This window comes from Pygocentrus nattereri, chromosome 6 (genome assembly GCF_015220715.1).
Source record: "Pygocentrus nattereri isolate fPygNat1 chromosome 6, fPygNat1.pri, whole genome shotgun sequence".
NCBI lineage: Eukaryota > Metazoa > Chordata > Actinopteri > Characiformes > Serrasalmidae > Pygocentrus > Pygocentrus nattereri.
The window spans coordinates 33870778-33887572 of NC_051216.1; the positions used below are offsets into that span (position 1 = coordinate 33870778).

General features: G+C 38.7%; 1 protein-coding gene across 1 annotated transcript in view; it reads left to right on the forward strand.

Annotated features, from left to right (window-relative positions):
- itgbl1 (integrin, beta-like 1) overlaps positions 1-16795 on the forward strand; it is a 123742-nt gene that overhangs the window by 42298 nt on the left and 64649 nt on the right. The window contains exons 6-7 of the mRNA XM_017720924.2: positions 5615-5755; positions 7004-7150. Of these exons, the coding sequence (XP_017576413.1) occupies positions 5615-5755; positions 7004-7150 (288 nt within the window). The remainder of the gene's footprint in view (positions 1-5614; positions 5756-7003; positions 7151-16795) is intronic.

The following is a 16795-nucleotide window of genomic DNA, read 5'->3' on the forward strand; positions in this document are numbered from 1 at the left end:
AAAGGACAAACATAACACAGGAAACCACATCCAAAAATGGGCAAAAATGCAAAAAGACAAAGTCCAAAAATCTAGCAACAAGGTCAAAAATATAAGAAGGGCGAACACAGGCAAATATGAAATCCTCAGTAGTTCTACAAAGACAAATAGATCTTGCAACTCATCTAATCTAAAGCCTGGGGTTTTAAGCTAAACCTAACTAGTCATATGACACATGAAACCTCAAAATCTAAATTAAATATCTTTTTTTTCCCAGTATTTAGTGTGTCCATCATTTGCCTTTGTTACAGGTTTTCAGCACACTTGCATTCAGTTTTTTTTGAAGAAATCTGCAGGAAGAGATTTCTATACTACCAAAGCTCAGTCTTGGAAGTTGGTTGTATTTCCTTCTTTTCTTGGTCCTTTACTGGCGCATTACTGTCGATGCTTTATTAACTTTACCTTATGTGAAGTGTCCTTATACTTATACTATGTTCTTCACACAGGTAGATCTCATTTATAATAATCATTCTTTAAAAGAACCATCTACAGAAATGCTCTTTAGGGAACTAAAAGAGGTTCTTCTATGGCATCACGTCATGTGTAAGAGTATAACATAGGGTAGCTGAATGTGCACACTGTCTGATTCTGTGGCTGATGTAAATCTCTGGCATGCACTGCTATAGAACTAAGCCACACTTTCCATGCAGAGAACACATCCAATGGTGCTTTCTCGAATGGCTTTGGCAATGTCAGGGTTCCAGCTCTAGTCCTGGCAATAGAATGCAACACTCTTAGCCAGTTGCACCACTTGAAAGCCCAAACAAATACCATAATCCTCTGACTATATGGAATCCAAATATGCATCACAAACCAAGCTCTAAAACTTTTCCTCACCATTTGGAACTGCACAGCAGTTATGTTATATAACAGGCCACTGGACAAGTGGAGGACGCCACAGGGAGCAGGGTTTTCAGTAGGAATGTCCTTGCTATGTTAGCCACCCTGGGCTAATCACCTATCTAAGCAAATGGTTTGAGAAGATTGAGCATACTTACAGTTTGTGAATAATTGTTTGTCCAGCTTAATCTTTGGGTTTAGCATGAGAGCCATTCTGTGTTGCCTGTCTTTTTTGTTGTTGCTAGAGTGGTTCTTAACTTGCTTACTAGCAGTCTTACAACATAAAGTAGATACATCAGCAGTCATCAAGTAGTTTGCTACATAAGGCCCAGGCTGAAAACCACAAATTGAATGTCACAATTTTTAAATATTAAGTTTTTAAAAATATGTTACAGCTTTGGCTTTTAAACAGCTGCTTTTGCCCTTTTTTCCGTGTTCAAAAAACAAATTCTATTAGATCTCAATGATTTCTGGGCAAGCTCTACTGCTGAAGTCTGCATTTGTGTTGACATCCAAGGGGGTATTTAACAAACTTCACTTGAGCCAACTGCATAAAGGAACAGGGGAAATAATGAGACCATGTGTGTTACAAACTGTACTGAAAAAAATGGTTGATTGCAGTGGCAAAGGAAAAATCTCTGTCTAAACGTGAAGAAAGATGAAATGTAAGAGAGTACTTTTCTGTGCTAGACTTGCTCAAACTTTACTACTATTCTCCGCATAGACAGAGCTACCTCACTTTTTTCTCCAGCTTAACTCCCGCAGGGGTTAACAGTAATATATCTGACATATTTTAGACATACAGGTCTTAGAATAGCTGGTAAGCTAATCAGTAATACACTAATATGTCTCATCTGTTTCTTCTGAAGTCATGGGTATTAATAGGGAGTGTGTCCTCGCCTTTTGCTGCAGTAACAGTCTCTCTTATCAGAAGGCTTCACAAGAGATGTTGGAACATTGCTGTGAGGATTAGATTGTATTCAGCCATTCAAGAGCATCAGTGAGGTCAGGTACTTGTGTTAAATGAAGAGTTCTGCATCACAAAGGCCACTGCAACTCATTCCAAAAGTGCTTGAAAGAGCTTCATAATGCAGTTCCACTGATGAATTGCTCAGGGGCTTTATACCCCTCTAGCTAAAGCAGTGGCATTGGGCACAGTGACCTTAGGCACATGTACAGCTGCTCCAGTGCTTTTCTATGAAGATGTGATCTGGACATCAGTAATGGGTGTGCTTTCAAGTGTCTGAATTCAGACATATTGTGTATTGTAGTACACTAAACAGCATTAAATGTGTGTTGAAATAAAAGCTTACCACATATAATTCATCACAAAAGAAGCAGCAACATTTGAAACTTTCATTCTTTTATCTAGTGCTGCATCCCAACTCATCAGAGACCAGTTTGAATAGAGCTCAAACTCAGGTGTACTCAGATGTTTTGGAGATGTAAAGACTCCCTGCTTTAAAGAGTGGAGTTTCTAAAAAAACTCTCAAAGCTCTAAACAGACAAAGAAGAAATAGGATGAAGGTGGTGCTCTTCAAAAGAGCACACGTTTGTTTGTTTCAGTGCGCATAGCAGTACTGAAGCGTTTCACCACTCTGCAGCCTCTTCAGTGTTCTGTATTCCATTTCCAGCCTTCAATTACCCATTCTGCTATGCAATTGACTGCTCTCAGTGGATCACTGCTATCTTGTTAAATGCCAACCTCACTTTCACATTTAGCCAGCCAACCTCTCAATCTCAGAAATAGCTTGCCATTCAAATAGAATACATAAGCGTCCAACGCTTCGCATTAATATCGGTTTCGAACATTATACATGGTTGGTTGGTGTAAGACATTGTAAAAGCTTCACTAAAAAGGCAAAAATATGTGATATGAAAAAGATAGACAGTGTACTTTATAAATCACATCCAGAATAAGCATGTAAGTACACTGAGTACAGTCCACATCAACCAGGATTAACAACATATTTCCCTTTCGCCAGCAGCATATTTCTTGTTTTTGAGGTGTGAAAAAGTCGCTACACTTTGATCAAAGACTGATAAAAACAATTTTGTTTTGTTAGTTCTTTCTGCATGCCCCCTAGTGGCCATTTCAACAGCAGAATGAAAAAAGTTGACTTTTCATTAAGAAAATGAAACAAAATATTTTCCCACATAATTGGTATCTGATTAACTAGGATACTGTTGGCTCTCTGTGAGTGAAATGTTCTGATTTGAAATGTTGAGCTGCTAGAAAGGGGTGACATTGGAATGTTGAGAAACCCTTGCTGTGAAAACAATCACATTTCTTATTAAAGGCAGCTGTTCTGAGATATAATGTGCAGCACAACTGAAGCTTTCATCGTATAAAACAATTTTATACAACTGCCACAATGAAAAATAGATTCAAACACAATTTGAAAAATTATAATCGCTGACTTGCTTGTTCACCTACAAAGAAGAAAATTCAGTTTACTTCCAGTGTTGTTAATCATTTATATTTTCATCATAGAAATATATTCCATCGATGATTTTGAAGAAAAAAAACTCAACTTTTGGATGTTCAAAGCAGACAGAAATGGTATTTTACATATTCTTTATTCAGCTATTTAATCTTAAGACATCTTGTTCAGTCAAATCTTTTAATTATTTGCAAATAAGATAGACATGCATTTTGTATATACATTATCTTTATGTTACATTTTGTAAGTTTGATACAATCTCCTCTGAAAGGGTTTGAATAGCAAGGCCAATTCTTTTGTTTATGCTATAGACAGAGGACATTTGGGTTTGAGCCCTCTGCCTCCTCTTCAATGGGTGAAATGAATCCTCTTTTGGGTTAAGATCTGGTGATCAACTTAGCCAGTCAGAAATCATCGACTTTTTACAATGCCGAAGTCCTTTGTTGTGTTGGCAGTATGTTTTGGCTCCTCCTGATCAAATTGGATTAATTTCCCTGTAAATTGCCAGACAGAAGCTTTCTGTAGACATTCTGCTGCCACCTTCATGAGTTACATCATCAATTAAGATGATCCCATTTCCAGAAGCAACTATGCAAGCCCAAGCCATGACACTACCTCCACCATGCTTGATCAATGTTGCTTGGATGTTTTGGATCATGAGCAGATGTTTTATTTTGGCACAGTTGGCCTTTTTACCACATTGGTAGAGGTTAAACTTGGTCTCATCTGTCCATAAAACATTTACGTCTGCCCTATGGAGGTTGTGGGTGATCATTGACTGACTGTTCAGGTTTTTCACAGCATTTCTATCATCAACTGCAGTCCTTTTCCTTGGTTGACCTGTTAGAATTCTGGTTATTAGTACACCGGTAGTTTCTTTGGGGAAGGGAACATGGGAAGGTTCAATCAAACGGTTCCATGTTCTACACTTCTGCTGAATATCCAGAAATAAAAGCTGAAATTCTGATCTATCATCTAATAATCTAATATTCATCTTCTGATCTCAAAATTATGCCAAAATAAGGTGACATTCATTATCTCTTCTAAACAAGAAATGAGATTAATACATAAGTAAAAAAGAAAGTGAACTACATAAGCATACATGAGGTGAGAGGTTTAGGGCTGGTGGTAGCCTTAGCAGTGAGAGGAGGCTGCCATTTGGCGATGCTCTCTGTGTGCTCTCCCCACGCTGGAGCAGATAAGAGAAAATGGGATTTCCACAAGTACAGCTTGTGTTGCTGGCCTGGCGCGGGTGCGTCAGAGTGGAGGTGCTTCCCCTGGCTCTGTCCCCAGCACTGCAACCAAGCAGCTCAATCTGACAGTAGGTGTTCTTGTCAGGCTCTCTCCATGCATGCTCCGTTTACTGTTAGCTGGAGTCACTCCAGAGGATCCGAAGCCTGAGGCGAAGCCGCCTCTCACCTTCAGCAACACTTCAATTATGGTGACATCTTTCAGGCAGCAAGCCCTAATACACTTGCTTAAAGGCCCATATCATGGAAAACCAAAAGTGTCTTTGAAATAAATGAGTTTTAAGACTCACCATTCGCTCCAACTTCCACACTGCCTATATATGAAAATGAAACTGCAAAAGCAGCCTGTTTTGAGTTTAGCTCCACTCATTCATGCTGAAGTTATAAGGTATGTTGCAGACCAGATCTCTTTTTCTATGAAGTTTAATACAGGAAAGCCAATTAGAAGAGAGATCATTTACATATATCAGTCCTATAAGTTCAGTAAGAAAACTTTATTCATGCTCGGTTATGAAGGTTGCTTCTGTAGTTTTGTATCAAAGCTCTAAGGATAATGTAATTAACACATACTGTAGGCTAATTGAAGCTTGTCATCATTCTTTGGCATCATGCAAATAGCATACCTAAAGCTTCACACACTTGTCTTAATCCACATGAAGCTCTAATGGAAACGTGATACTTTAAAAAACTGATCTATAAAAATGATGACCATTCCATCTTCAAGATTACTGCTGTTTTTAGCAATGCAATGTTTTTTGTCCCTTTTTTTCATAGATAAGAGCATGTTGTTGTGTCAGAAACCATATAAGCAAGTCCGTTTCATAGTCTTTAACAACACAATACAGTTTAAATCAGAGGCAAGTATGTTATTAGTTAGGCAGGACTGTCTGAAGCTAATTAGCGCTGTACATTTGTGGTTGTGGGAAAGTTGCAAATTTTGTTTGTGGGGAAAGTGACACTCAGCAAAACAGCTCATGTCTGTTGGGTTTGGTTTAGTTGCACTAACTAAAGATGACCTCTCTTTATGAATTGTCTTGCTAGGGACCTGTGTATGTGGAGAATGTACCTGCTATGATGTAGACCCATCAGGTGACTGGGGTGACATCCATGGAGACACCTGCGAGTGCGACGAGAGAAGCTGCCACGCAACATATGACAGATACTCTGACGATTTCTGCTCTGGTAAAAACAGCTGCTTTACATTATCTTTACTTCCTTATGCCTTTAACTCTCTTCTGTGGTTCACTTAAAGTGATTAGTAAAAGATCAAACTTTTACTTTTTAATTCTAACGCCAAATATAGTTGAACAGCCCAGAGATGCATCCGAAAGTGTGCTTCGGTATTAGTTTCCCATCGGAGCTACAAGGCAACAAGTAATGGAAACTTTTGTACATCAATTAGTATCATGCTAACTCTATGCCTAAATCATTACACATGCACCTAAAACCATGTAGAATTGTTAAGTAATGATGTACAAACATGCAGAGGGGAGATTTGGTGGGAGATCCAGGATTTGGTACAATACCTGTTGTCTACGATAGCTGCCCTCAGCATTCAGCTATACAGTGAAGTTTTGTTCATTTTTATAGTTCACAGAAGACATGCTGTCCTCTGAACCAAACTGACAAGTCTGTGCAACCTCAATGTAATATTTATGGAAATGTTTAGGTGACTATTGCTTTCTAGTGCTTATTAGCGATGTTAGCCTTGTAGCTCCAGCACTAAACTAAAGAAGCAAATTTTGGACACCAAACATGTCTTAGCTGATCGGCTGCATCTGGATTAAGTGGAAAATTGTATAAATTTGATTTCTTGCCGAACTGTTCCTTTAATTCGTTTTTATTGCTGTAGCATGTGATGTGGCCAAAATATCTTGTGGTTTGGTAAGTCAATATTATTATGGTTTGTACATGTACCCTGAACGTAGTCCAGCAGTGGAAATGCTGACTTGGCTGAAACATTCTGGGTGGAACTGTGTGCTGTCCTCATGACACTCCCCCACCCATATTTCCCCTTTAGTAAATAGAGACCTGCCAGATTAGCCTGAGCTCACGAACATAAGGCAAACACGAAACACGCACGGACATCTGTTTCTAATACTGAGGAATAACTCGGTGGACTGTGTGTGCTTGTTGGAATGGCATTTTTTTTGCCCAGCCAGGGAAGTGCTCTTTCAGAGCATTCTTTTGTTCATTCGTAGGCCACTGGAGCTCTGCATTAGCACTGAACTCGCCTCGTTAGTTGTGTTTTTCAAAAACACATGCACACCCACACATTCAGAGACACACAAACACACCCACACACAGTGGGATTATCTGTGCCAGTCTCCACAGCAGCTTCAGGCACAGTTTGAGCTGATCCCTCATCCTTTGAGGACACTAAATCTTGCTCTGTGTTGTTTTCCCTTTTTTTTCTTCCCATCTCTGAAGGTCACGGTCAGTGTAACTGTGGGAGGTGTGACTGTAAAGAGGGATGGACAGGCAAGAAGTGCGAGCATCCTCTCTCCTGCTCCCTCTCTGCAGAGGCCAGTCTGAAGAAGTGCAGGGGAAGCTCCAACCTGCCCTGCTTTGGAAGAGGTAAATCAAACAAATTCACTGCCTGTTCAAACTGCAAGTCGGTCATCGAGTTCCAATGTGTCACATGCTCACATGCACAGATGGGAGCCATATATGCCCATGCCCATCCTCCTTGCTCTCAAAAATAATAGTGCCTTTCCTAAGTGGTTCTAACGCATGCCACTATATAAAGCTTAGGAGGACGGGCATGGTTTGTTTGTTCCAATAAATTTAAATTATTTGGAACATCTCCCGGATCACATAGTGCTGCTGTTTCTCATACTTGCTATGGCTTCCAAGTGGAGACCATGAGTTCAATCCCAGGTGATGCCACAGCCATCTGTGGCCACGAGTCCAAGAAAGCATAGTTGGTCTTGCTGTCTTTGGGTGGCTAGGATGGTCCTCCTTTTCCTCACATCACCTAGCCAACACAGGCATCTGTTAACTGTGTAACTGAATTAATAATTAGCATTGTTCTCCAAGCACTTTGAACTGTCTTGTGATATTGTATTAGTAGCAATTCGAAAAAAGGTGGAAAATGGCAATAGCTAAATTGGGGGGGCTGAATTGGGTGAAAAACCTTTTTGCCTAATGATTCAAGTTAATATAAAACAGCAGCAAGGGCATATATTCATTTTTTCTGTGATGTCTAAAAAAACAACTAATTTACATAGGCCTACCAGTTCAGCCTCCAGCTGTTTAGCTCTACCAACTCTATGTTGAAGTTATAGAGAGTTTTTCAGCCCCAAGTGCTTTTTGATTGGGGGCACAGTACAGGGCAGCTAATAAAAACAGAGCTCTTATCTTATATCTGTCTAAAAGGCACAGTAACAATAAACAGTCTGGTCTCTGTAGGTGTCAATCCAGCGGTCACGTTGAATTAATGTGAATAACTGTTGAAGTGAATGTGATGATCAGTTATTAATCTCAGTGTTACTGAGCTGTTGCTAAAGCCTGAGTAGGGTGATAAATCAATGTGATGATCAGTTATTAATCTCAGTGTTACTGAGCTCTGCTAAAGCCTGAATATACTGATAAATCAATGTGATGATCAGTTATTAATCTCAGTGTTACTGAGCTCTGCTAAAGCCTGAGTGGACTGATAAATCAATGTGATCAGTTATTAATCTCTGTTACTGAGCTGTCGCTAAAGCCTGAGTAGACTGATAAATCAATGTGATCAGTTATTAATCTCAGTGTTACTGAGCTGTTGCTAAAGCCTGAGTAGGCTGATAAATCAATGTGATGATCAGTTATTAATCTCAGTGTTACTGAGCTGTCGCTAAAGCCTGAGTAGGCTGATAAATCAATGTGATGATCAGTTATTAATCTCAGTGTTACTGAGCTGTCGCTAAAGCCTGAGTAGACTGATAAATCAATGTGATTTTCAGTTATTAATCTCAGTGTTACTGAGCTGTCGCTAAAGCCTGAGTAGACTGATAAACCAATGTGATCACTTATTAATCTCAGTGTTACTGAGCTGTTGTTAAAGCCTGAGTAGGCTGATAAATCAATGTGATGATCAGTTATTAATCTCAGTGTTACTGAGCTCTGCTAAAGCCTGAGTAGGCTGATAAATCAATGTGATGATCAGTTATTAATCTCAGTGTTACTGAGCTGTCGCTAAAGCCTGAGTAGACTGATAAACCAATGTGATCAGTTATTAATCTCAGTGTTACTGAGCTCTACCAAAGCCTGAGTAGACTGATAAATCAATGTGATGATCAGTTATAAATCTTTGTGTTACTAAACTCCTTTGATGGATGATCAAACTGAACAGTCTCATTAGTAGTGGACATGTTCATGAGTGATAAGCTTAGCATTAGTGTTGTACTGAACTTGTGCAGGTGTTTTGTGGCAAATATTGTATCTGAATTTTAAATGAACTGTAATGAAATGTGTTACTACATTTGTAACAAAATGTATTCTGTATTCAGTATTCAGCCATCACTACTCTTTCAAAGAAACCTACACTCTTGATAATATAACACAGATGTTTGTTAGAGGAACCTTAGGAGGAGTAAAGATATAGTCAGCGTAAAGGCTGCCATTACAAGCAGAAGTCAGAAGTTCAGAAGTCATTGCAATTTGATGTAATTCCATTTTCAAACAAAAAACAATGCCCAAATTAGTAACGTATTTCAAATTGCTTAATATTTCTATTCAGCTCATAACATACTATTCCTACTTTGCAGTCTAGCTGCAGTAGCTGCAGTGATTGAGAAATGCTGTGTTCCAAGCCTTTCTTCTGATAGACTCCATTCATTGTTTAGACTCCAAAAACAGACTTAAGAAAGTATATGTTTAACAACTTGTTGCTTTATTATCATAAAACTGTCATCATATGCTGCTGCTGCAAAAAGTAATTAAAACCATGCAACCCTCATTGGAGCAATCTAGGTGCTTGCATTTCCAATGGTCCGTCTCCAATAGCCTGGCAAGTATCAACTTGGATCATATTGTAGCAGTCACTGCTAGAGAAGACGCAGCTTATGTGCAGTTTGTTGTGCTTTATTAAAAGGCTGAAGTCGGACCCAGCCACATCATACATAAAGAGAACCTTGAGAATTATAAAGAGAGTCCAGACGAACATCTGCCTCTCTCAGCGCTCTCTCAGCTCTCACTTCTGTTCTTCCTGTCTCACAAATAAACAAATAGCCAGTGGGCTAGCCCTGCCTTAGAATAAGAGCCCAAACATGCTACAATTTGTTTCATGCCAAGCTTAGACTGATTGAACATGATGATTGAACTTTACTCTTTACTTCATCATGTCTTAGCGAGACTAGCAGCGTTTTGGATATTTCCGTATCCCTAAGAATGAGTGAGGAACAAACTTCTAGTTAACCACAGGGAAGAATACATCAACAACAGAAAGACTAACAGCCAAAACTAATGGTCAAATGACCAAAACCGACATAGGACTGCAGGCTTACTTTTTTAGATGATAGCACTCTGTAAAAAATTGGAAGCATTTAAAATTTTTTTTTTTTATTGATAATCACTAAGAGAAATTGGTTGGGTTTTTTGGTTGAGTAAAGGAAGCTGCTTCTTTACAGGAGCTAATGAGCTAATGCTAACTTGTACACAGTTGGATGCTGATACAGACTTGCTGTCTTCGACACAGCCCCTTTCCTTTTGGTGGACAACGTGTCAAAATTTTAGTTTGTCACAGAAGTACTTATTCATTGTTTCTGGGCCTCAGGCAGAGGCCATGCTATCTTGGCCTTTTCAGCCACATCCTTACCAACACAGAATAATACACAGATACAGAATGTGGGACTGATTATGTGTACGAACATATCAAATAATAAAAGTAAATTTAATAATAAAAAGAAACAGGTTGAGTCAGTTATTAATCTATAAAAAAGAAACATAAAAAAATACATAAAATACAATTAAAAAATAAAACAATAATTAATGTAGCTAAATTGTATAAGTTAATAAACTCAAATTGAATAAAAATAAAAGAAAAGAAGAATAACATCAAAAAGTAAAATGAAAAATGTATTAAAATGACAAATAATAAAATAATTATAAATAAATAAATAAATAAAATAAGTATAACATAATAATGGTATAAAAAAAAATCAGGTAAAACAGTTGCAGGCAGAGTGGAGGTGGTTAGAGCGTAAGAGTTGACTGAGGAGGTGAGGAGCTCGGCCATCCAGGAGGAGCTCGGTGTAGAGCCACTACTCCTCCGCATTGAGAGGAGCCAGCTGAGATGGTTCGGGCATGATTTGGATGCCCTCCCGGTGGGGGTGTACCAGGCACGGCCTACCGGGATAAGGCCCCGGGGTCATCCTAGGACCTGCTGGAGGGATTACATCTCCAAGTTGGCCTGGGAGTGGCTTGGGGTCCCTGGGAATGAGGAAGTTGCAGGGGACAGGGTCATCTTCCAACTGCTACCGCGACCCTATCTGGATTAAGCGGTGAACGACGACGATGATGATGATGACGATGATGATGAGTGACACCAGCGAGCTGAGCTTTTGTGTTTCTTGTACTGAGTTCCAGCTCGCTGGGTCACTGTAACTAAAAGCAGATTTTCCCAGTTCAGTAAAAACCCTCAGTACCTGGCATGTAATCCAACAACTGGAATGAGTCTGATAAATGCCATCTTTAAACAGACATCTTTGAAGTACTACATTCTGGCATATGACCGGAGAATGTTTTATAAATAAAAATAAACCAGTGTGTTTCTCACTGTGTTGCAAGTGAGGGCCAACCAACCTTCTCATACAGTCGGCAGTGATGAGTGTTATAAGGGTCTCCAATAATGAACCTCAGTGTAGAGAGATAGTCCAGTGTCCAGTGGTTTGAGGGAACTGGCAGATGCGTGTTTGTAAAGTACATTACCGTAGTCCATGACGTATAGCAAGGTTGCCTCAACAATTCTTTTTCTTGCATACATGGGGAAACGAGATTTATTTCTATAGGGGTAACCAAGCTTCTGTCTACATTTGCCAACCAGTTTATTAATATGGTGATACTCACTTATTAAAGTGAGTATCATCAAGCCATATATCAAGATACTTTACTTTATCACTATTTCAATGTTAGATCCCATCAGGGTAGTGATATTTATAGTATTAAAATCAGTATTAGTAGATCTGGAAAACAGCATGAACTTTTGTTGCATTTAAAACCAGTTTGTGTTTACCCAAAGCAACCTGTAGAGCATTAAATGAGCATTGTAGTTTTCTTATTGCAGCATGAACAGATTTAGCTGAACAGTATAAAACTGTGACATCTGTATATGTGTACTTTGCAGTCTGAGGCAGAGGCAGCAAGTTAATATATATATATATATATATAGTGGTGAAAAAATCGTACTTGTCGCTACTCAGTGTTATGGATTATTGTCTGATTGTCTGTCTGAAAGGTAATTTGGGGTCTATTTTAGTGTGTTTGTATCAAAGCCAATCTTTTGTAAGTTCTATTAAATACAATTTTTAAAAAACTGATCAACTGTATCAAAAGCTTTTGATAAAATCAGTAAAAATGGCAGCACAATGCTTCTTCCGGTCTATGGTCATATAGAGATCATTTAAAACCTGTGTGTTAGCAGAGATGGTGCTGTGTGAGAAAGGAAACTTGGATATAACTTAAAGTAGTCAGTGTACAGCTTGTATAGCAGTACAGATTTACTGTCCTCTGAAAATAACTCAACACACAGCCATCAATGTCTAAATATCTGGCAACACTGAGAACACCTCACAGTGAACATGTACAAATTGTGCCCAATTGTGTCGTTGTCCCTCCCTGTTGTCATGTGACTTGTTAGCTTTACAAGATTCCAGGTGTGAATGGGGAGCAGGGCTGTTAGCATGGCACCTCAAAATAAAATATTTGCAGAAATGTGAGGAGTGTATTCATTTTTGAGAGATACTGTATATTATGTATTCTAAAATAATTGGGGCTGCTAGATCAGCCAAACCCCACGAGTAATTTTTTGTGGATTAATAATAGATTAATAGAGATTTAGCTACTATGTTTGGAGAGAAGGGCTGGAGTATAAAGAGACCATGACTCTGGGTAACAATAGAGTTGATATTGGTTTGACCTAAAAGCAGATTTGAGTCAGTATTTTCAAAAATGTGACCAGCTACAGCAAAATGTGTGTTAAAAGTTCTACAGATTTCCTTCTGATCAGATATCAGCTGATCATCAACTATAACACTGGTTGGAAGGGTAGAGGAAGTTGTTTTTAAAGGATTTTACAGTTTTCCAAAAGTTTTGAGTGTTTGTAGAGCTGGTAACCAGGATGAGATAATCTGATTTGGCCTTTCTAAATGCAGAGGTACATCTATTTCTTAGTTGTCTGAACATAAGAAAATGGTCTTTCTTACCCATGCGTCTGGCAGTGGACCAAGCTTTATTTCTGGCTTTAAACAATGAGGAAACTTTACTAGTGAAGCAGGGACTTGATCTGTCTCTTATTCTTTGCTTGTTGTGGGGGGCATGTTTGTTTCCCACTGTTAGAAATGATTTGCTAAAGTCACAAGTCAAGTAATTACTAATGGGCAATTTGAATTTTTCATTGAGACCTGACTTTCCATGTTGGAGCCATGTCAACAAAAAAAGCAATAGTTGAACCTTTAACTGGATCTGTTTTGGTTATTCAGCAGCTGCACATAAACACGACAGGATACAATATTTTTATATTTTACTTGCATCCCCCCACACACACAGAAAAGAGTGTTGAAAAGCTATGAAATGCTTGTAAATAGATAAAATATTACTCAGTTTGATGTGCATCCAAAAAATGGTCTGTCATTGCTTATACTGTACAGGAAGATACACTTAAAAGAGGCCCAGAATATTCTGTTGTAACTCCCATTAGGACGAAGAAATCTGAACCAAAAATTCACTACATACCTTGACCTTTGTGTAATTGATTGCATTGCATTCGATGCTGGAAGTGATCTCCGTTTTCTGCCAGAAACATGAAGTGGTATGGGGGTCTGCACCTGGAAGTTGCAAATGGAGGTTTAAAACGTTGTGACGGCTGTCCGGCACCTACCTCATTGCTCCGATGCAGAGGCATCCTGGCTTATTCGAAGCTCCATGTAGTGAGGAGCACATTGCACATTGTTTCGTTCAGATTGCTTCTCCCTAGCGGGTTATTACAGAATATTCAGGGCATCTTTTAAGTGAATCTCCCTGAATATCAGTCATGCTGCCTTTCCCTGTCAAAGTAGGCAGTTATTGGCCACATTAAGCAACAAAACATGCCAGAATATCTGATGAGAGTTTTGGCTTCCAAAACTAACTTTACACAGATCTTCATGAGAATTAAATAATTTCTGATGCATGTTTAGTTAGTAGTGCCAGAGCATAGCCACTTAACGTCATGGTCACAAAAACCCTCAGCACAATATATTTATAAAGGAGAAGGGGAAAATAAATAAATAAATAAAAAATTCATGACTCCTTATGTTACACTATGTATGTTCTGGTGGAAGCACCATGTGGAAGAACATTTTGTGCTTCAGATGCATCCTGAGCAGATCAATCTTGATGTTTGTGAGTGAGTTGGGAGGGTATTAAAAGAGAACTGATTGAGACCTGAACATCAACCCAGATTATTTTTGAGTCTGCACATGGGACGTAAAGGTGTAAAGACAGATTATGTAGTCAGAAAAACTCCCGCCAAATCAGACTTGACTCCTCTTACCTTTGAATTACTATTTCTGGCTTTACTGGGTGACCCAAAGCAGTGCACACACACACACACACACACACACACACACCATATATTAGCATTCTTCAACAAAAATCTTACATAGCTCTGCTTTAATGTAAAATTGATTTCATGTAAGATCACTTTGAAACATTTCTATTGGTCTATTTGTCATGAAATATTCCCAACAATGTTAAAGGCAGCTGGTGTTTTCTCATGATGTACAGAAAATAAATGAAAAATTTAAGGTTTTGACATAGCAACAACATATTTATTGCACACAGCTGCATGCCTCAATAACTCTTGGAGCAAGGTTTTTCAGGTGTTTCCACTAAGACAATGTAATATGAGATCCTTTCAACAGCAAATGGAAAAGTAATGATCAGTCCTGCTAGACTGTACAGTAGAGCTTGGAAAATGTAATAACACAAAAATATTATATTGAGTTACACTGAGCAATTTTGCAGTACAGTGGCAGGAATGAGTGTTTTGGTAGAAGCCGCCGGCGTTCCCTGTACATGTGTGTACTTCGGAACAGTGTGAACTATGGATTCCTTAAGTGCTGGATTTAATGGAGCGCTATGAATGTTCCACCCTAGCCAGATATGAGCGAGCGCTCGCCGTACAGGGCCACTGCTACAGTCACACTGCAGAGCACACATCAGAATGGCCTCTGTTCACATATAGTGTCTTAGCACAAAATAAGACCACCAACAGCTGGTGAAAATGTGAAGCAGCTCTGTGGCTGTGCTGTATGGACCCTGCTGTAAGGTGCTACAGCACAGCTTTGCATGTGTGTGTGGCAGATACATTTTTGCATTTTACAATCATTGATGCAGGCAGTAACTAGGAGAGGAGCTCAAATGTTAAAGGGGGAAATCCCTATATATATATATATATATATATATATATACACACACATACATACATACATACACACACACACACACACACGCACACTTACTCATGGCAATGTAAATTATGATCTTGTTAATAGTTAGCTTAATACAAATGCCTTGGATTTAAATATATCTTAACATCTGAGGTCCAACTATTTATTTATTTATTTACTGTGGGTCTGCACTGGTAGAATGATCCAGATGCCCTCTTTATCAGCATTCTTCCATTTTGTCAAGAGCTCTTTTAAGGTGGGGACAAAAGACAGATAGTGAAAATGTTTTAACCATTTAAACAGCCAGTTTCATTCCACAACCTAGGAATAGTTCAGTCAGTTTGTACTGAAGTCCCTGTAGTTACTGAACAACAAGCCATAGCAATAAGCCTGAGATTTTAAGGGGCTAATTGTAGTTAGTCCGCTACATTGTAGAAATGGCAGCTCTATATTGATTTGAACATAATGAGAAGTAATGCTAGCTAGCAAGACAATATAAAGCAAATGCAGATTTGTGTCCTGATGTTGGTGGAGTTGATTGATTTCAAAGTTTTCTTTTAACAAGCCAAGATTGTTTATAATGAATTGTGATGTTCAGTATAAGCAAATAAAAAAATTTTTAAACTTTGCAAAGTGGCCCAGTTTTATTTTTCTTATTATATTTTTTATTATTCTCCAATACAAGCCAATGATAAAAGGAATTAAACATTTCCAATGTTTAACGGATTTGAAAATGCCACCTGGTTGCCACTGAATGTTTAAATTTGTGGGTTGATTTAAAGCAAAAATGTTGGGATATACGTCACTTAAAACCATGCCAGTCAAGACCACACTCGCCTACAGTACACAGTTATGGATAGTGAGAACAGTAAGGCATACATCCAACAGGATATAACAACAGCAGTTAAGAATGCGCAGCATTGTAGGATTGGGATTTGTGTGCTGGAGTTTTTTTTTTTTTTTTTATCCATTTCATGATTCATACAGTCTGAGGGCAAAAATGTTTTTTAAATCTGCTGGTCAGTATTTTGATGCCAACAGCCTCACAGCTAGAGAGCCTCCTACACAGCTTTAGCGGAGAACAGCCTCGTGTAATGGTCTGTGGTTTGTGTCTCGCATCATTGCCTACTACAGTGGTATCACAAGCAAATTTGATGATGTGGTCATTGTGGTTTGCAGTGGGTTCGTACCGTATCTGCATAAAGATCATAGCCCTGGGCTGATTTAACAGTGATCGGGCATTGCAAGTTTTCAAGATGAGCTTAACAATGCTTTGATTAATCCATTCTTTTACATTAGTTGGACTGATTATTTAATTGGTTTTTAAAATGATTTTGTCCTGTTTTATCCTCATCAAACCCTTAGAATGTTGTACTTGAAATGGGTAGAGATGCAAGCCAATAAAATCTCCAAATGGCGTCTCAGCATGAGAGCAAAGAAAGAGCAGTCCCTCATTAGATGAGTCAGAGCTCGCACAGTTGCTCGAAAACAGTGTTACTGCCTTTGTTCCTGACTAAGAATAGCAAGGTGCAGTAGTAATGGTCTTGTTCTACCAAAGACGTGCAGGGGTAATTGCACTTTAATGGAGTCT